This window comes from Oxyura jamaicensis, chromosome 6 (assembly GCF_011077185.1).
Source record: "Oxyura jamaicensis isolate SHBP4307 breed ruddy duck chromosome 6, BPBGC_Ojam_1.0, whole genome shotgun sequence".
Classification (NCBI taxonomy): domain Eukaryota; kingdom Metazoa; phylum Chordata; class Aves; order Anseriformes; family Anatidae; genus Oxyura; species Oxyura jamaicensis.
The window spans coordinates 23,711,285-23,733,034 of NC_048898.1; the positions used below are offsets into that span (position 1 = coordinate 23,711,285).

Consider the following 21,750-nt stretch of genomic DNA (forward strand, 5'->3'; position numbering starts at 1 on the left):
CACATTTCTACTCAAAAATGCCATTGCTATGGGCAAAGACAAGTCTAACTCACAAACACTGCATCACTTCAAATGAAATTTGACATGACAATGACACCCTGGTGATAAATTTGTTGCAAGAACGTTTCAGTGTATTGTCACATCACCTCTTCAGAAAGCTGTTCTGTTGATGTTAATTACAGAAGTCCCATGGCTGTGATTCAGAAATGAACAAGCAGTTTGGACAGGCAGAACTAATGAAGCCTGAGCAGAACAGATGTTTGGGTTTTCTTCTAATCTTTTGATTGAATTGCAATATCTTTACCCACTCTCCAATATTCTTTATTTTCCCTGTGTTTTGTAGCTCTCCCCACTGCAATATCTCCAGCTTCCACGTCCTCCAACATCTGTTACTTTGAACCTTTATTTCCCCTACCTCATCACTGCAAAAGCAGCTTTACATCTGATACTGCAGTACCCTCACACTTCCTCTACAACCTCTCTTACTTCTCCTCTCCTCTCCCAGGGGTATCCCCGTTGCTCTCCCACAACTTTTTCCTGTTTTCTGGCCTGCCAAATGCATTTCTTCAAAGCTGTGTAGGTGCTGACTGGTCTGCCCAGCTGCTGTCTCTTGCCTGCCAGACACAGCAAACAATTACCTGTCATTCTTCTGCTGGTACAAAGGCCAACAAATGGCACTGGGGCTCAATAAGGCTCCTGTAGGAACTCTTATCTCTGATTACTGAGGAGAAGTTACAGTATTTCTGTGAGACACCAGATGGGTGCACTTGGGAACTAGTCAGGGATAACTTTGCCCTTGTTTACAACTGAATTTCATCAATGATCAATCTCAAGGGCAAAACTTCTCTTTGGAAGCTGAAATCTTGACACGTTAGGAATAAGGTTTCTGTGCAGTAGTAAGAGAGTTAAGATGTATAAACAATCGCAGAAGAAGAGGCAGCAAAATTCTCTGTAGTATAAAGTATAAATTAGAGCAAGTAACTCACTAGCTGGCGATCTTTTGAAATAGGCAGCATTACAATATCCCGAGCCTTCTGTTTCAGATCTTCTATTTGCATTCTCATTTTCTTATGTTCCCATTCCAACAGAAATATCCCTCTAGAGAAGTGTTTACGCTCCACCATGCTAGCAATTTTTTTTTCTCCTTGAGCCTGAAAAAAAAAGAGATTAATCTTAATTAACACACTCTATGGATTATGGAATAATTATTTGCAACAAGATGGGCAAGCTTCCAAAGTTATGATACTATTAAGGAAAATGTGCCATACTGCAGACTCTTTCTGATGGTTATCTTTTGTGGAATTTTGTTCCCTTTTATGCTCTGTGCCACAGTTTTGGATCATAGAAGGAGATAAAAAAAAATACAACAAACTTTTCTCTCTACATCTTCCTATCTTTTATAAGAAGGCTAAGGCATCTTATGTCTACGAAATACAAACTTGCTCTGTATAAGGTATTTTGCAGTTGTTGCTGAAGGCTTTGTGTATTAGCAGTAAAACGCAAATTTACAGCTAGAATGCCTAAAGTATGTCAATCGATTTCACCTTACATAAAATGGTGTATCAATTTGTTAAACCTTAATGTAAGCTACTGTTCAACACGACTGTATGTTTGCCTTGAGAGAATTCTAGGACTGGCAGCACCCAGGATATTAGGATTTTCTATTTACAGCATGTTTCTAAGTGATGGCATATCTAAAAATTGTCATTTCATTGATCTGAATTGTATTCATCAAACATCAGGAAAGCAGTCTGCATTGCAATCTCTATATCATAATAAGGGACATTACAGAACTCTTGACAGCTTTTAGTTTACAAGTGAGCCTCCTGGCGTGTAGTAATGAATTGGAACTAGATATCAAACTAGAGAAAAAAGAGTCCCTGAAGGCCAATATATTTATTTAAAAAACTTAAATTTCCGTGTAAGTTACCATGATACTGCAATTCAGTTCTTCAACAACACTCTTATTAATGAGAATGGCATCAGTGTAATCTGGAATCTCAGTACTTTCCAATTCCACCTGTCCTTGTTTTAACAAAAACTGGAAAGTCAAATTCAATTGAAATTTTATCTTCTCCTCCTGCAGCCTAAAATGGCAGAAAACAAAAACAATGCTCAGTGATTTCAACTTAATTATATAAATCCCCCCATGATTCTCAAAATGTTTATTACTGATAAGTGGTATGTTATGTTCATGTAGGGCTTACTCTTTGACAGCCTGTCTTCTATTTGCTCCAAAAATGACTACAGAGTTGGCAACTTATTTCCATACATAAAGTTGTCAACCACTAGATTCAGTTTAACAAACTCTAGCAGATGTTCTGAAAGAAAATGTCTTCACCAAACAAAAGCCTCAACAGCAATTGAAAAGGACGTGAAGGAGACTCCCAGGCAGCACTCATTTGTTGTTGTTTTTTAATTTAAGTTGTCCTGGGGTTTGCTGCTGAATTCCAATGAATGTGAAGATTATGTCATGTACATGAAAAAAAAATGAAATAAGCTCAGTGAAGTCAGGTGTTGTGTGACTGAGCTGCAAACTGCAATTGGCAGTGATCCCTGTAGCTTCCTCAGGCCTACATGAGCAGAAGTTAACTGACCCAGCTAGCACAGCTATCACCTTGAAGGCTTTTTGGCATTCACTGTAAGAAACAGCTTTTGGGGCAGTGAGTTTGCGTTGAAGACCATGCCGTCTTTACTCATGTTGTTACTTAAAATGCTAGGTTAAGACTGGTTTGGGCCTGCTCACACATGCTGCAATCACACCTCACCTCTGAAATAGCTTAGCTCTTTAAATGAATTCTAGATAACATACAGATGGAGAACACAGCTGTGTAATTCTGTATGTGACTTCTGGTTCTGTGATGGTGGATTATTAATATGGAGCTGAGCATAGGAAAAGAGACAAAATTACCAAATGAGTTCTTGGGAAATGTATTCTATGTCTGACTTAATCTTCTGATCATCATCCATTCTTCTCTGGAGAAAGGCCTGCATCTCCGCCAGCTTTAGGGCCTTCCACTTTACCTAAACAAGTAACATCATGGCATTCTGAACTTTTCCAACTTCATAAGCATGTCAGGACAAGCAAGAAGAGAGCATATCTTAAGAAGACGTGTGTGTAAATATAAATATGCTGCCTGATATTTTGGGAGTCCTAGTAGAGCATGTGACATAGAGGTTACAATTCTTACATTCAGCTCAATAAATCATTTTTTCATTTATGCATGATTTATTGACATTGAGGGAAATCATATTTTCTTCTGTCTTGGTCAAATGTACCTATGTCTCTGGAAATTTCAGATTTCCACCTTCAAACTTTTAAAATAAGCAAATAGTTCACTAGAGCTTTCCAGCAAAACCCTCTGTTAAGAATTGCTCTTGGTGTTGTAGAAGAAAATGGTTATACATTGGTGCAGATATAGCATGCTAATGGGAGAGAAAGACTCCAACAGATGACGAAAATCAAATATTTTAATAGTCTTTCTTAACAGAGAAAAGTGATTTTTTTTTTTAAAAAAAGAAACTATATCAAGGTTATAATTATTTCAAATCCTTCCACACTAATATGGTAATGTTTGCTCTGAAGGAGAACTAGAGCTGATTTCTCTTCTTGACATTTTTGTTATTCTGAATTGAAGGTGGCCAGAGGTAATTTATCAACTCAGATGCAGCTTATGTATGCTGCATTGTCACTTCACCATCAGTGAACTCCACAAAAGTTTTAAGACCTGAAAATACTGAGGAGTATAGTGGAAAAGTAAAGGATTTACATACCAGCTGCTCACTCTCCATTTTATTTCGTCTTGCTTGACAAAACTGTTCCCATATAGATGGGTCTAAACCATCAGGCATGTGCTCAGGATTATCCAGCTCATCCATGGCTTTCATTAAACAGGTGAGTATATCTTTGTAATCTTCATCTGAGGCTGAACAATCCCCATATGGGTTAGTGGTGTCAGGAAGCATTTTTCTCATTGGGGTCCTAGTGTACATACACAGTACATGCAGTATTTACTTTTTATTTTTTATTACATGAAAGAAGCTCATACATATAACTATGAATATTTTGTACTTTCAGTCTCTTGAAGAGCAAAAAGGTAAAACAACTTCTTACACAAAATAAGAATGTGTTTTTGAGAACTGATGATTATTTAGATTGCATTTAAAACAGATTTTGTAGAGTAGATGAGGAAATGTTAGTATTCAAAATAGCAATTGTTTATATGATAGGAAATTAAATATTGTTAACCAACCAATAAAAGCAGGCAGTCTACTGATTACCAAAATAATTTGGATATTTAAAGAAATAGCAATCTAATTCTTGAAACACAGGTGAAACTAGTATTTAAACAATTCTAACCAGGGTGACCTTACCTTGGTCGACATTTGTAAAGTTGGAAAAGTTCATCCAGAAGATCATCAGGAACGTCAGCAAAGTCCTTCATAAAACCACATTCCAGATTCTAGGACAGGAACAGAAAGCTTCCTTGTCATTACAGTGTTATTTTTAAGAAAGCAGCAACTTACCCATATCTTAACAATGCAAAACATTGTGCTTTTCCAAGCTCTCACAAGCATTGAGGAAATCTGGACCATTTCACAATTTTTATATGCATATTCTCTCGTTCACTACCTAATTTCAGCACTCAGCAAATTGAGTAGAACTCATCCCATGCTTAAAATGATAGATGTTCTTACTACCAAGACACAGCATTAACTTTTTTATTCCTGAATCTGCTTGTGTTTCACTAGTCTCACCTTATCTTCAGCTATTGCGTTTTCATATGCATCATTGAAAAACTCAATTTTCTTTTTTGTAGTCTGGATTGCTCTTGTAATGTTGACCTGTAGCAAAACCAGAGGATTTCAAGAGTGAAACTCAACCAGAAGAAGCACTGCATGGCTATTCATATACACTGATGAAGCTGACACCTTCTCAGTTCTAGAGAAAACCTTATGAGCCATTTTTAAGAATACAATGCCTTCTTCAGTGGTTTACTTGTAGATGCAGCTTAGGGGTGAGCAGGTATGAAATGCAAGTATTCCACTGCTTAAGAAAGTAAGAAATTTGTGTAAGAAATTATACAAATGCTTCTAAGTCTTCTTAAATTTTGAAGGTGAGGATCTATGTTGATACTTGTTTTTACTTGCATAGAAATTTCCTTTTCCTTTCATTTCATCGTGTCATATCAGTCAAAGATTCTCAAAAGCTGTTCAGTGAAAGGTTCCTGACTGTAGAATGCAATTTCCCGGTTAGCATGCCACATGTCAGGATACAAAGGTTATCTGTTTTATCGAGGCTGTTAAATGTTTGTACTTAGCTGGGGAGACTGCTTTGTTGTATTTGACAGTTTTTGTGGACCAAAAGATATACCAGTGGAAATATTTAGAAAAGTTTAAAAAATAACATGCATCTTGAAAAATATAACTTGGCATACACTTGGCCTCGGATAACTTTAAAACTAGTTCAGCCTCCTCAGTGATTCGGGCTAGATGCCTACTTTGGAACCTCTCCATGAAGCTCACATACAAGCAGCTGCTCACAGCTCTAAACAGAGATCTCTACAGGTTGAGTGGGAAGTCTGACATGGGGAGGTGCTAATGCATTCTCTGTGGACTCAGGAACACCTACACAAAGCCAGAGTGGGCAAATGGAATAATATGTACTGTGAGCCAGAAACAACCTGCAGACTACCACTTAGATCACCTGAGTCACACAGGTGTTGGCAGGACACAGGAAACTGAACTGTCAGACACAATATTATCAGGAAGTGCTTGTATTGAGATAGAGACCTACTACTTGTGCTCTCCCGTCTTTTTGTTGACCTGTGTATGGTATGGCAGGGACTGGCAAACTCTTCAGGAGAGTAAATTTGTTGATAAGTCTATAACCACAACGTACTCTGTATTATGTTCTGCTTCCACAGGCAGACGCTCACGTGCTACCTCTGCCTCTGCTTTGAACTGCCAAACACAAGTCAGTGTGGCCCTGGACTACATCAGACATCCCAGTGAAAGTGCGATGGCATTACATGTTCTTTTGTGCGTCTCCCTGTCACAAATAGCATCATTATTGGTTCTGTCAGATTGATACTAGATACTCAAAAAAAAAAAAAAGTATATAAGAAATAAATAGCCGTATGCCTTCTCAATATATGGAGCTTCACCAAAGAACTCCAGAAGAACCAAGATGAGTTTCTACTCAAAAGCATATATGTTTATATGTAGATGTATTTATAATGTACATCTTGTGTACACCTCAAGAAAAAATCAATGGCCATGTAAATTGTCAGCAAAATGCTGATTTGGACAGAGCAATTTTCACTAGAAACTATACTTCAAATACTACATTTTCCCTAAGAACAGCATTTAAAATAATTTACACTCTCTTCCTGCTTCTTCATAAAGAAATGATGAAGTCCAGCTTCTCTAGTGTCCAACTCTTCATCCAACAGTAAAGAATAAATAAGATTGACTATTTTGAGTTCTTCCTGTGAAAAGATTGTAATAAGAATTGTTAACACTCCTTCTGCACAGAGGGAGAGATGAACAATTCATGTTCTCTGCCATACCTGATAGATGACCATCTCTAAATTCACTTTTTTTTCAAAGAGCTTGCATACAGTCTCATCAAAATTGTGTGTTGTTTCCTGTATGGAAGCTTCAAGTTTCTTCCATTCATTTTCCAGTGCCTGGGGAAGGGAAAGACAAGAGAGGAGCAAACATACATAGCAGAACAAACTCTGATACAGTATACTGAAGAATACCAGAGAATTCACAGTACGGAACTGTATCTCCCCAACAAAAAGCTTTTCTTTTTTTTTTTTTTTTTTTAATAGTCCTGTCCTGCATTTTTCCTCCCTTTTCTTGCAGCTAAGGTGTCTAAGTTATTTATGCACTTTTATCAAAAGACTAGTTTGTATTCCTGTTAATGATTCTGAACAGCCGTTTTAAAAATTCTAAGATTCCATATTTTGCATAATCAAAACAACAGCTACATTCTGGAAGACAGTATTTTCACAACTGTGGCAAAACAGAAGGCATGATTCCAATTTCTTTGAATCCATCCCAACAGCGTTGTGGGTTATTCCAGGGACTGAAGCTATTCATTTCCATCATCAACTAAGTAGTGTATTTGAAAGGCATTAACCATTTTGTAAAAGAAAAATCCCTCAGCCGCAATGTCCCAGAAGTTACATTTTTTGAAGGATAATGCTGCCAGACTATGAACTTCTGTTGTCCAGGTACCACTTTGAAGAATAAATGCCATTGTATTATTTGTGCATGACATCAGCTATTCTGGGAATGGAACCTGAAAAAAATGTTCCAGGAATACTGGTCTATTTTGGAATGAAAGTTACCTTTTGTCAGATATCACAAGTTTTGGCATATACTAATTGTTATGAGTAGAGACTGCCTTTTTACTGTCTAATCTACAACTTATGTAATATGCTGCATGATCTTCATTCTTCATTTGTTCTTCATTTGTTCTATTTGTTAGTATTCATTTTAGAAGTAGATCCTGAGAAAAATTATAAAGCTTTGGTCATGAGCACTGTGAACAAAGCCACTCCTTTTCTCATTTTAATTTACCCTTCTATGCTTTTCTTTTTCTTCATTCAGCTCCTTCACTTTTTCCTCATATTCTCTGAATATTTTCATTTCTTGATCAGTCCATTCATGTTCAGGCTTGGATATAAAAGGAGGTGGAGGAATATCCTGCAAGTATTAAAGACAAACATGCTTCAAAAGCAATTTTAAGTCTCAATCAGAATACTAATAAACTACAAGACATATCAAATTTAATGAAAGGTATTAGTGATAGGTAAGGTACAAGCCTTAAGTCTAAGTAACATACACGTTCTATTTCTGTGGCGTGTTGCTTGTACCAGTAGTTTTGGTGTATATATATATGGTCCTGTCCTCTTCCACTTGATTACAAAATTTTCTAGTGGATCTTGTAAACTATGAGTACGTTGTAATCAAACATATTATCAGTACAAGACATATCATATTTTCTGTTACAGAATAAGTGGAGTTCTCATTTTCTGAAACAGATCAATCACAGAGAGGGAGTTCGGTCTGCATTATCCCTCTCTGTGACACTCACATTGTTTTCTTCCTCTGTTACCATAACAACTTTATTTGCTGAGTAAAATGAAACACATTTTTCTGTAAGATCACAGCAATGGGCAGTAGACCCTTTCCCCCATGAAACAGTCATTATATGGGCATGATGTTCCTATAGGATAGGGACTTTGGGATGGGAACAGGTGGTGATGGGCAAATCATATGCAGGCTTTAGAATCTTGTAATCTGGAGTCCACTATATGATCTTTTAAGGAATTTAACTAGGCATAATGCAATTCTACAATTCTTTGATCTTCTTTTATTACTTAGATTGAAAATATTTGCTAATTGCAATTCATGCTTCCATAAAGAAAACCAACAAGCTACCTAAATGATATAGCAGAAACACAGCTTACAATTTTCAATATGTCTTCCTTTTGGACTTCGAGCACTCCACCCATCATGTCATTAAGAGCCCGTAGTCTTTCATTGTCCTGGGAATGACAAAAATAGTACTTTAGGATACAAAAGGAAGTGTAGTAGTTGGAAGTTTTGAGAATGGTAATAGGGCAGTTCACCTCTAGATCACCAATAGGATAATAATAGATTAATGCTTTTTGGTGATGTTTGTGAGATACACTAATGGTCTAAGATTTTTTTATTTTTTTTTTTTCTGATGGACAGATGGTCATATACCAAATAGCTTACTAAAACTGCAATGTTGGCAGTTCTGGAAACAGTACATAGACTACACCTGACCAGTTTGCAGGCTAGGATGAATGAAGTTGTATGTCTTATGGATGCAAGTGGAATGTCTTATTGCGCATCTCTTTTGGGGCCAGAACCATTTTAGGCTTTTCACAGATGTATTTAAAAGCCAGAGAAAAGCACTGTCATCTAGTCTGATCACTGAAGAGCAGAAGTCAGAGAAACTCAGCCAACAAGCTTGTATCAAGCCCAAAGCTCTTGACTGAGCAGTAGCATACATTTAGAGATGAATCTAGTCGCCAATCTCCCAATATGGTGTTTTAAATTGCTACAAAGCAAATTATTAATAACTGGGAGTGTAACACCAAATCTTTTTTCCCCATCTGCTGCTCTGTGTAGATCTAAGCGTACATGTTAATAAGAGGGAAAAGGCACACTTGATCATTATTTAGCATTTTTATGTTTATTCTCCCATACTACTCTACTGGAATATTCCAGTGCAGTATTATCTAAATAGCCAGATCAGGAACAATGGCCACTTCAGTAAAAAATATACTACTTTAAGTACCAGAGCAGCAAGGCGTCTTTCCATTTCAAGATTAGCCAGCATTTCTGCTTTCTCTCTCTCTTGTGGAGTCAAGTATTTTTCAGCTTTAATCTGAAAGAAAGAAATCAGGTTCTTATCAGGATTCTTTTCTCTAAACATGATTACACGTGAATTAAGAAATGCAGAAAGATGGACTAATACTAATTTTTATTTTATTTTTTTTAGCTCTACAGTGATATACCTCAAAAAAATGTTCTTTAGAACAGCTCCAAAAACTATAATGAAAAATAATGCTAAAATATACACTACCATCCTTTTTGCTGATGTTAGTCACAGTTTGAGCATCTTTGGGTTTTCTGACAGTAGAATAACAGATGGTGGGAGAGAAGACAGAAGAGGGAAAAGACTGACTAAAAGAGCTGTTGAAATAAAATAATATTTTATATCAAAAGTACAGTGTTTATATATTATCAATTTGATTTAGAAGTACAGTACTAACTATGCGTAAGTGCCTAGATTCTTATTTTCCGGTGCTCAGAAATTGAAGAAAAAAATAGAGTAACTCTCATCTATTGAAGTGATTCCCTGCAAGCCTGATTTTAGTCTTATCAGGAACATGGTTAAATTCGACCTAATTTATGGACAATTAAAAAAATTTTAACAGTATTTTGTTAATTTCAAGGAGACTTATTAAGAGTTTTCTACCTAAAAAATGAAGGGAAGCAAAAGAGCCAGACAGATAATTTTACGTACACAGACACATCTGTTTTAAGGCTTTTCAATACTGACACAACGGCTAGAAACAAGAAGAATTAGAGAACTGTATTTGTGTGGGTGAAAGAGAAAGATTTCTTTTCCAGACACCTCTGAATCCTGAACAGTGAGTACTTCCTCTGGTATCTCATCATCTGTAAGACCTGGCTCCCACACTTCCGCTTGGAGGTCAAGCTGAGCCAAGATTTCTTGGATCCTCAGGTTTCTTTCTTTCACTCTTGCAATCTCCTGCTCCTTTTGTTGTGCAACCATGTCAAATTCCTTATTAAAAGCAGTTTTCACTTTCGAAATGATGTCCTGAAATACCAAAAAAGGAAATAGCAATGCTCCACAGGCCCCATCCATCAATTATTATATACTACTTCTCAGTTCTTTGGAATCATAGGTGTGTGTATTTGTATGTGTGACAGGCAGAGAAACTGTTAAAACCCCTCTGTTAAAAGGGCAGAGTTCAAGGTTTGTTAAGTGGTCATTTATTTTTATTTTTATTTTTTTTTTGCCATTTGACAAAGATTCTGAAAGAAACATACTGTTGCCAAAGCTAGAGCTAAAATTAGGCTACTTATATTTGATATTTGCTATTTTTTGCAGTCTTTGGCTGAAGGAAGAAGGTGCTTCAAATTAAAAAAACACATGACCTGTGATTGTAGAGACTGTAAAACACAAGAGCAGGAGGGCAATATTAAGGACATACTTTCCTGATTTTTAAGTGATGTAGCCTGCAATTTTTATATGCTTTGAGGTGATTTTCTGTCTGACATGTAAAGTAAATGATTTTAAAAAGCATATATCCCTAGTGGATACGTTCTTCTTTTTTAGCCTAAATAATTGTTCTCAACAAAGAAAAGTACAATATTAAGAGAGAAAACTACGTCTCTCCTACTGCACCACTTTACTACAAGAAAAAACAAAAGTGAAAAGAATTTCAGTTCTACCATTAAGCTTCATATTTTAAGTTGTTTGATGTTTGTGATTTGTATTAAATATTTGAGTCCATGATTATTTTGTTGATTTCTAATATAGTAATAAGTCAGGATGTAACACAGCAGAATGGCAGACAAGGTACAATATTGCTGGGAGAAAAAAAGGCTCTTCTCAATGTCTAGCTCTGAGCAATTTCACTGCCTTGGCCAAGAAATCTAAGTCCCTCTACAGTTAGAGAACAGTATGCATCCTTAAAGCCATGCAGCAGAAAAATCTTGTTACGTTCAAGCTTGCATTTTAAGGTGTTCCTCGTGTTTCTTCACCATCTACTTAAAACACCAAGTTATCTACTAGACTTCACATATTACAACACATAGTCATTAAGCTCTGCTACCATACACAGCCGTAAATAGTTCTAGTTTAACCACCTCTACCTACCTCTGTAGATCATCTTCACAATAAGCCTCTTCTGTATTATGTTTATTAATACACTGGCTAGGGTACGTGAAGAGAGTCTGATAGTACTGAGTAATAAATAAGTAGTTACCTTCAGCAATACTATTTGATTGACTTTCTGCTCCCTGGTGTGCAAGTCCAATTGGTGGTAAAGCACAGATGTGTCTCCACCATACTGAGAACTCAGACTTCCATCCAGGCAGCAAGATGCGCTATCACTAGCTATTACTTCTTCTGCTTTCTCTCCTTCTTCTGTGGATAATACAGTCTCAGACTCAGTCTCAAGATTTTTTTCCTGAACCTGAATATCACAAACATGATAACTGTATTAATTTTGTACACAGTCCAGTGGCACATACATGAAAAAGTATTAGAGATTCTATTCAGCAATTAAGCCTTGCCCAGCAATGAAAATAATACAAGTCAATACATGATGACATCTGGAACATTGGGTCCAGTTTGGGGTTCCCCAGCACAAAGACATGCTGGAGCAAATTCAGCAAAGAGCTACTAATACACTTAAGATGATGAAGCTTCTAAAATACGAGGAGAAGCTGAGAGATCTGGGATTGTTTAGCCTCAATAAGACACGACCTGGGGAAATCTTACTGATACGTATAAAAACCTGATGGTGGGGAGTTGAAGCAACAGAGCCAGACTCTTCTCAGTGGTATCCAGTGATAGGATGAGAGGAAATGTGTATACATCAAAATACAGAAAACATAATTTAAACATAAGAAAACACTTTTAAAGTGAGGGTTGTCAAATACTGGAACAAGTTGCCAGCAGAGGTTATGGAAACCCATCCATGGAAATATTCCAAATCTAAATGGGTATGGCCTTGAGCAGATTGCTGCAGCTGACCCTGCTTTGAGCAGGAGGGTTGGACTAGCCTTCCAGAGGGTTCTTTCAACCTCAGCTATTCTGTGATTCTGTAATGCTGATATATTTGTTCAGAGTAAAAACACACTTCATCTTTGCTTATCTTTTTATTTTTATTTGGACAATTTCTACTGCAAGAAAATTGAGCTCAGAAATGTATCTCTGTAAAGAAGGATTAAGATGCCTATTCAGAACATCCTGATCCAAAATGCCTTTCCGTAGTACTTCAAAGAGATTGTACCTTATAATCAGCTGCCTCGATCTTCCTTAACTGGAGAACTTTCTCCAAAGTTGCCAGCTCTTCTTCATTAAGTTCTTTCAGGGGATAATTCTTGACTTCACAAGCTATATGGAAACACTGCTCAAAAACAAAAACAGAGTAAAAAGGTCTTCATGAAGCATCTATCAATTAATTTGTTCTATAACTGAATGTTAAACAGTTACGATAACTTAAAATCTGGAATGAAATAAAGGAGCAAATGATACAGATAATATAGTAACAAATAAGACAAAAAACACTTGCCTTTTTGGTAGTGAAAATGTTTAATTTTTTTTTCTTTCTTCCTTTTAACAATCTGTGGATATAGCTTCTTTGTCCAGGGAGTTCTACCAGAACTACATTTTTGTAAAAAGACTTGGTCTTTCACCACCCTTGAGATAATCCAGTAGCACCAGTTAGATTAATGTCCCCCTCTTTGAAATAGGCAAAATCAGTGTTAAATTTGGCCTTGATCTTTTGTAAAGTAGAAGCCATACTCATGGCACAGAGAAAAATGATATTTACCACTAATTTAGGAAAACTGCATAAGGATATTCTCTGAGATCAAGGAATTAAGGAGTTGCATATTTGCTTATCAGCACTCTTACTCTTAAGCACTCTTAAAGTTGGCCAGGGTCAGAGAAAATGAACAAAATGAAAAAATTGCACGAGCCCTGGGAAGAGATAAGTCCTTTCCCATATAATAAGTAAATCAGAAATGTGTTATACATCTACTTATTTTGTCTCTGTACCTAAAGGAATCAAAAAACTACTAGAGAAAATGCAGTAGAAGGCAGAGGTTACCTTAACTGTACGTCCTTTTACAGACATGGAGTCCCAGCACTCATGTTTGATGACATTCTGCAAGTAGCAGTTGGCTAAAGTCTCCATCTCAATCTTTTCCCTCACCTTTCAAGGTACAGAAAATAAGATGAAGTACAAAACAGGCAGTTACAATTGAGTTACTGAAATAAAACTAACAGATTAAAAGAATTACTAATATTTAATTATATCATACTTTCAGAGCTACCTTCTCCAAAACCCTGTATCACATGATATTGAAAGGAATCATTTTATACGAGAGAAAAAGAGTCACAGATCTTCAGCATACTGTCAGAGTTGAAGTTTCCGGCATAATTCATATTCCAATTAGCAGTATCTGCATAAACAGTTTCACTTACTTCAAAAAGCGGTTTAATTTTTTTTTCCTGCTTCTCAGCAGCGAACAGCAATTTTGAGACCATCCTCTTTGCTCTTCAGTCATTGTTTTTCACTGCCAGTGATAAAACATCCTCCCACCGCCCGTGCTACTGTCATACCCTGGCCACTTCTTGTTCAGCCTCTGCTTGCACTCTTTCCTGTTCTTCTGTATCCAGGTTGAACTCCTGTTGCTCCAGTTTCTCAATGTCTGGCACCTGTTCATTTTCATGCAGCATTTTCTGAATCTTATTTTTAATTAAGAAACAAAAATTAATTGAATGTGAATGGATAAGATGCTATTTTTAACACTGTAGAATTTGATACCAGGTAAAATGATTTTATTTGCCTTCACTTTTAACTGTTTCATGGTATTAGGTAGAACGGGCTGCACGCAGCTAGTGACAGAGTGCTACATGAACATATTTCATCTTTCTCATAAAGTTGATTGGGATGTAATATATGAAGTTCTGTATACTTTCTAAGAATCTGTAGTAATTCTTTACTCTCAGGTTCTGAGCACTGAACTTGTTACCACTTTTATTAAGTTATCTATCTCAATACAGTTCAACAAAGGGAAGTGCAAAATCCTGCACCAGGGGAAGAACAACTTTGTGCACCAGTACATGCTGGGTGCTAAGTAACTTTCCAGAAAAGCACCTCAGGGTCCTGGTGGAGATGAAGTTGAACATGAACCAACAATGTGCCCCCGCAGCAAAGAAGGCTAATAGTATACTGGGCTGCAATAAAAGGAGTGTTCCTGGCAGGCTGAGGTGATACTTCATCTCTGCTCAGCACTGGTGGGGCCACATTTGGAGTACCAGTGTCTGGTTCCGGGACTCCCAATACAAATGAGATATGGGCATACTGGAGAGAGTCCAACAAAAGCCTAAGAAGATGATTAAGGGACTGGAGCATTTCTCTCATGTTGAAAAACTGAGATGTGGGACTGTACAGTCATAGAATCTAGAGAAAAGAAGTCTCAAGGGGCATGTGGGCGGGGTGGATCTCATCAGTGTATATAAACACCCGAAGAGAGGGTGCAAATATGACAGAGCCAGGCTCTTTTTGGTAGGACTCAGTGACAACACAAGGCAATGGGTGTGTGTCGGAAAGGGAAACGGACCCGAGTAACGATGCAACCTCGATGCGAGTATAATCGTCCTCCTTTATTGCAGGTTCTCACAGAGCATATATAGGCAACTAACTACAGCATGCGCCGATAACAACTTATAATTGGTCTAGCTTCTCCATGCACTTGTCTCTAGCTTGTTTCCTCATTATCTCTAATACAAGGACGTGGGAAACAGCGCAAAGCCACCTGCGAATTCCTTTCCCACCGGTGTGAACTGAAACACAAGAAGTTCTGGACTGAATTTTATTTTTATTTTTACTATGAGGGTGACTGAGCACTGGAACAGGTTGCCAAGAGAGGTCATGGAGTCTCCATCCTTGGAGATATTCAAAATGTCTGGACATGGTCCTGGGCAATCTGCTCTAGATGACTGCTTCTTGCAGACAACAATTTTTATGGAAGGAAACACAAGGAAGAAGAGAGGACATTCGTTTCTGTAATAGGAGGATGCTAGGCAAAAACTTTCCTGCTAAGGAGATAGATTGGCCAAGGAATAAGGTTGGTACAAAATATTTCCTTGGAACAAAAACTGAGAAGCAGACAGTAGTTCCTGACAGGTTCAGAGTATAGCACCTGAAGAAGCATGTCTCTTTATTATCCGTCTGCCCAGAGTTAATGACAAAACTCTAAAAAAGCTCTAGAGCTGGCAGCTAAAAATAAATAAATAAAAAGCTGGCAAATCAAGCCATTATTCCTGAAAGTAACTCACAGTTTTACGCAGCCTCTTAATTCCCATTTGAAGTTCTTTCTTCTGGTCAGCAAACCTCTCAGTCTCTTCTCTAATGACCTGACATACAACAAATATATTGTTGAAAGACAAAAATAGACAGGAAGCAAAAAAAGACTGAAGTAATCCAAAGGAACATTATCTGTACAGAAAACAAAACTCCAAAGGGAAATAACTAAAACAGACATAATGATAATTCAGAAGGATGATTCTCAGAATTGTTCAAGAGAAAAAATTGTACAACCAGGTTATATTGTAAACTGGTTGCACATCAATAGAGTTTAAAAGAAAGAAAATATTAAAAAAAGAAGTAATCACAAGTGAAAGGAATTTCAGACACATTGAACTGGGTAAAGCATACTCACAGGATTTGTTAGGTGTCATATATTCCCTTAGATTTTTCATTGGCACTAAGCATTTTTGGTGGGATATTTAAAGAATGAAGTAAACTAATATCTGTTACTGATTTTCAAAGAGTGAAATATTATTCTTTGGTGCTGTAAAAAAGTTACAATTGCGCCCACCTCGGGAATCTTCTTTCTAAAATAAACTTATAGCTTAAGGTAAGATGATCGCCATTGACTGCATGGAAAGGGAGTATGATTCTGACACTCCACGGACTCCATCCTCTAAAAGTCAGATGCAAATCTCCTAAAATGTTAATAAGCAGTTTAGCTCAACCTGGAAACACATTGCTACACTTCGACCTTTCCTTCTTATCACCTGTACCTAAGATAACACTAATATTCACATGGCAGTTATGTGGATGCACAGTCACGTGGATTTGCCAAAAAAAATCCCAATGCAGACACTCAAAGCATGTGTGCCTGTATGAAAGAAGAAACAAGAATATATGTCTGGGAGAGGGATGGAGAAGATTCCACACTTTTATTGAAGTACGTCTTAGATTCATTCCATTTACTTGTGAAACTGTATCATAATTGGGAAGGTCATTCCTTAGATACTTTCTGAGATACAGAAAGCAATGTTACTTTGTAAAAGACAATTATTCTGCCATCATTCAACCCCAAAAGCTGGACAAAACACACTGCTCTGGCTTGTGTCAGAAAGAACTCACTAGAATCTATACATTTACATTTCTGGAAAAAAACACCATACCAACCATAATAGGCTCTCAAGGCACTATCTAACAGCCCTCCCTATGGGCTGTTAGATATTTTATGCATTTTTACTGTGGTTGCATAACATACTGAAATAAATCCCCAATGTTTTTTATTATTATTATTTATTTAATGTCATATTGTTGACTATAAACACTGCTGTAGTTTGTTAACTGTGGCCCTCGAGAAAAAAGCACCTGCCTTGTTCCTTGTACTGATCTTCTGTGCAACTTTTTGACACATTTAGTAGAAAAATATCTTCATAAGTTTCTACGGGAAGCCAACTTGTCTGGCAAATTTATTGAGTTTACTCCTTGTGTAGAAGTGGTCCTTTGGTCTTCACAGCTCCTGTTGTGGTAGGTTCCCTCCCTGATGCATTTAAAACTTTGACCTAGCGTTTCTAAAAGCTTACATCACAATGCCTTAAAACCACATTCATTTACAGTATATAATTTGACACCTCTAATGACTATTGACTCTTGAGAACTTCGGCCTTGGTTTGTACTTATTCTACAAAAATACCTTCTTTATTTTTTGGCCTATCCAGGTCATTTCACTGGTACTGTCTGAAGGCAAACTGGTGAAGTTTTCTTCTGTCACCTCTACATGAGACGATTGAACTGGTGCCTCCTGAAGGTAAGGACATAAGCATTCATCTTAAGTATTTAGAGGGAATGAAAGAGAACCAGAAATAGATTTTTAAAGATGGACTCATATTAGAAGCAATACTACCACCACCAAGTTCCAGGGAGTGTTAAAATATTTTTATTCCCTAATGATTCCCCAGGTTTGACCCAACAAAGCTTTGCTGTTATGTAAAGAATTTTGACTGTAATGGGATGAGTGTACTAACTTCTATAATCACTGCTTTGCTTGATTTCGACAGAAAAACGTACAACTAGTAACTCACAATGTTCATCAGTAACATCAAACTGCGAATGACATAACATGAGGAGAGAAAAAAAAAAGTAAAAATCAAAGATATGTCATCATCCCATAAACTATTCAATTTCCTTGATAATTCTATTCCACAAATGAATAATTATAAGTGAATAATATAAAAATGAATAAGTCAACATATGAGGAGTATTCTACTTTCACAAGAGGGTTTTATTTTTTTTGAAGACAGCTCTTACCTATAGTCTTAGGATAATGATCAAACTTTTTTTTCCCCACAAGAAAAAAGAAAATACCTTAGATTTCTTTTCTGGAAGTGATTCTGATGTGGATTCTGGATCAAACTGCCATTCTGCCATACATTTTAACACAGCATTTTCATTTGGAATAGACTTGTTCAGTATAGTAAGAAGAGATTGCCAGTGAAAAGCAGCTTCCTTAACTTCAGTTTCCTTTATCTTCCTAGTAAACAGAAAGGCCACTGATGCATTTTTTTGTATATTATAAAAATTTAAGTTTTAAATATTCTCTATAACATTTCTATTTTTTTAAGCATGCCTATTCAGTATTTTTACATATGATTCAAAATTGTTTGAATATATCTAGAATATATTGTTTGAATATATCTAGATATGAATATATCTAGAATTAAATGAAGTTTACACAGAATTAGAAATTTTGAAAGATGGATTACCCAGATTATAAATACTGCTCTGAAGAGATCTTTAATCTCTGCGTCAACCTGAACATTTTTTACGCCACAGAAAAGCTGCAGTTTCAAGTGTCTCTTACTCTTTGTATGTAATAGCTCTCTACAGCCACAGTTAAATTCTCATGAAAAACTGTGATGTCTCCTACTCACTGAGTTGAAACAGTATCTTGACAGATCTCAAATCCCTACTCACATAAACCCAAAGATTCCCTCTCAGGTGGTTTATTTGTAAGTAGCAAGAAGCCCATTATCTGTAATACTCAGAAGATATTCTGATTTTGATCTGTAACCACACCCAAGGTACAATTCATTCCCTACAAGGCTGGTGGGAAGCTTTTTGTGAGCTGGGGAGACCACCTCAGCTGATGAAAGGAGTGATTTTATTGCCCAGCTGAATCAAATTCTCCTCCTTACTTTGAGACTAACCAAGAGGAAGTCTAGAATCACAAGCAGATGCAAAAATTAGTCTGTCAGGATCCAAAAATTGACACCATCAATATTGTTCTGCCACTTTACACATACTTCCATTTCAGACACACCAGGGCACCATCGGTTTCGCCATTAACGAGGATGAATTTGCCATCCAGTGAAAATACTGCGGATCTGATTCCCCCTCCTTGATATGAGTGGCAATGCTTTTGAGCAAGTATTTCCTAGAAAAGTCACAGAAGCAGTTCAGCAAATACATTTTTCTAACAGACAATGTCTGTAAATTATGCTGCTTTATTTTTAGATACAAATCTATCCAAAATGTCAATATAAAGAATATAAAAGACTAGAGTTCATAGTTTTTGACTACAGATGGGAGCAATTTTCTAGTATGTAGGTTTTGTAGGAGATAGAAAAGTAAAATTATCTACCCAAAGATTTACTGGAAAAGAAAGTAAGTAGCATTATGTGATCACATTCATATCCATTATAAAAATAATTGCTATGTCAATTCACGTTTAACAAATTTTTTTCTGGAACATCTTATATTTAAATGAATAAAAGCTTACAGTGAAATAAAGTAGCTCTTACAGCTCTTTCTGGTGTAAACCAAAGAAAGCCTGTGCCTGAATGCCTACCTACCATAGTAGAAGTATGATAGATAAACAGAACACCATCCTTTGCTGCTGATGCCAGCCATCGGCTGTTGGGTGATAAGCAGAGGAATCCTGATCCAAACTGATTGCTAGGAGTCCTCTTTTCTGATAACAATACTGGTGGATCTTCCAAAATATTCTGCCAACCAAACAAAATGTTAGCAGCAATTGAGTTGATGGAAATATCTATGCTATTAACGATAAATGTGTAGGTTGCCAATCACAAGCTACAGGTGTTTTAAGAACCAGTATTTGGCTTTCTTTGTAAGAGAATAAGATTTCTTTTGGCAGGTTTCTGAGCAGTAGCAGCAGTACGCTGAAAATTGACATTTGGGGGTGGAGTAGACATTTTTAGTGCAGAGAGAATATTTTTTTTTCTTATTTAGCAAATATCCTTCTGTATTCACTTATCTACAGAAATGTTGGCTGGTACTTCACTACCACCCAAAATAAAACAGCTTTCAGGGAATTACCTGTTTAGAGAGATTGTATTTAGAGATGAAAGGTGGACAGGTACAGTAGCCATACACTGTGTTATCCTTCAGTCTGACCGCTGAGCTCAAAGGGTAATCCAGATCATATTGCTCCCTTTTAATGGCACTAGTGTTTAGCATTCCTTGTTCATTAACAAACTTTTCATTATCTAAAGAAGTTGAAAAAAGAAATAGGTAGGAAGAGAAATCACCACCACTAACATAGGTGCTCCACCTATCAATTATTAAAACCAAACAATCTCAAAGAGAGAGCATGATCAGAGTTTTCAAGGAGGAGCATGGGAGTTATTCGTAGCTCTGACACTAACTCTGTGGGTTGTGCCAATATAGCAACACTGCAGTGAAACAGAGAGAGCTCTGCTAGCTCTAAATAAGTACTAGAAGCAGTATAGCCAGAGTGATGAGAAAATTTGTCTATAATAAAGGTACCCCACTTTCTTGGGTATTATACAAAGAGTGCAAATTAGTTTGCATGGAGGATCACGGCATCATTGCTTTCATCTGAATCACGTTTAGATATCTCTGCCATGAAGTATACACAACCTGGGTGGTATTGGTTAAAGCACTTATGTTCATATCTTCAGAAGAGCATTTTATTAATTTTGGTTGTTTAATTTGAGCATTCAGGAAGAGACACTTGAAATTAAAACTTATGCAAGAACTCTAGATCCTCAGCATCTTTCAAAATCAAGCTTCAACATAATTGTCTATAATTGGGCAAAAAGTAATCAACCATTACTGGATATTTAGAGAAAATACTAACTTAATGGAAAATTACATTTTAGAAAGTTTTTAAATTGTAAGGCCTTTTAAAAATATATATAAATAACAAGCAGATCTGACACATGGTTTACTTAGTTTTATTTTTCTCCAAAAAAGACTTTACTAGTCACCATTTGCATATAATGTAAAATGATACAAAAGTAGAATGATGTTAATAATGCACATAAGCTACCTTTTGGGGGGTTAGAACCAGATGATTTTTAAGGTCCCTGCCAACCTGAGCCATTCTATGATTTTTCTGTAATGTGACATACAGAAGATATAACTGAAACCTCAAACTGTATTGCTTGACTGGAAATTCTTGGCTGGAAGAGACATAATACTGAAGTGCAGGTGTCACAACCAAGTTGCTCCTGCAATGGCTGTATGCTGAGGACACCAGTTGCAATTAGCCTTTGTGACACTGCATGTGAATTACTTCTCTTTTTCCTTCCTTGGGTTTCACAGTATCACAATATTTCTGCTGAAATGATTCAGCTGACTTTAAGTCTACAGGCAGCCATATGAGAAATGGTATCCCAGAAAAATGTCCAGATGAGATGAAGAAAGAAGTTAAGATTATTAGTATTTTGCATAAGGAATGGCAAAAATATGTTCTTGTCTTAGGAAAACCTTATGAAGTATATATTTCAATTCTTACCTTCTGTGAGTGCTGAAGACAGACAAAAGATTTCCAGCCTTGCTCGCTGGACCTCTGCTGCATTAAGAAGTACCATTACTTCAACTAAGTTGTTCTTGAAATCAGAAACTACAGAGAGACCCAGCACTTCATCTGCCAACACTAAATCAGATAAGGAACACAAATGTAAATTCTTACTGACTTATGGTAACATTTTTACTATGATATCATGTGAAACAAAATGGAGATCTCAGTTCAGAACACATCTCAGCACAACTATACTATTTTGAATTTGCATTAAAGTGTCAGACAAGCCAAAACCTGACTTCAGAAGCGTTGAATCCACACAACTTCAGCTTC

At 36.6% G+C, this 21,750-nt stretch overlaps 1 protein-coding gene across 4 annotated transcripts in view; it reads right to left on the reverse strand.

The window, feature by feature from the left end:
• Window positions 1–21,750, reverse strand: part of CFAP43 (cilia and flagella associated protein 43) — a 44,421-nt gene that overhangs the window by 2,521 nt on the left and 20,150 nt on the right. For all 4 annotated transcript variants that reach the window (XM_035329822.1, XM_035329821.1, XM_035329824.1 and 1 more), the window contains 23 exons: window positions 21,412–21,552; window positions 19,968–20,137; window positions 19,481–19,633; window positions 18,932–19,062; window positions 17,994–18,159; window positions 17,323–17,430; window positions 15,662–15,739; window positions 13,940–14,065; window positions 13,425–13,529; window positions 12,603–12,719; window positions 11,571–11,780; window positions 10,190–10,396; window positions 9,347–9,436; window positions 8,487–8,564; window positions 7,594–7,719; window positions 6,573–6,692; window positions 6,384–6,491; window positions 4,759–4,845; window positions 4,375–4,463; window positions 3,775–3,982; window positions 2,912–3,024; window positions 1,931–2,087; window positions 987–1,151 (listed from right to left, as the gene is read on the reverse strand). In XM_035329822.1, the coding sequence (XP_035185713.1) occupies window positions 987–1,151; window positions 1,931–2,087; window positions 2,912–3,024; window positions 3,775–3,982; window positions 4,375–4,463; window positions 4,759–4,845; window positions 6,384–6,491; window positions 6,573–6,692; window positions 7,594–7,719; window positions 8,487–8,564; window positions 9,347–9,436; window positions 10,190–10,396; window positions 11,571–11,780; window positions 12,603–12,719; window positions 13,425–13,529; window positions 13,940–14,065; window positions 15,662–15,739; window positions 17,323–17,430; window positions 17,994–18,159; window positions 18,932–19,062; window positions 19,481–19,633; window positions 19,968–20,137; window positions 21,412–21,552 (3,053 nt within the window). The remainder of the gene's footprint in view (window positions 1–986; window positions 1,152–1,930; window positions 2,088–2,911; window positions 3,025–3,774; window positions 3,983–4,374; window positions 4,464–4,758; window positions 4,846–6,383; window positions 6,492–6,572; window positions 6,693–7,593; window positions 7,720–8,486; window positions 8,565–9,346; window positions 9,437–10,189; window positions 10,397–11,570; window positions 11,781–12,602; window positions 12,720–13,424; window positions 13,530–13,939; window positions 14,066–15,661; window positions 15,740–17,322; window positions 17,431–17,993; window positions 18,160–18,931; window positions 19,063–19,480; window positions 19,634–19,967; window positions 20,138–21,411; window positions 21,553–21,750) is intronic.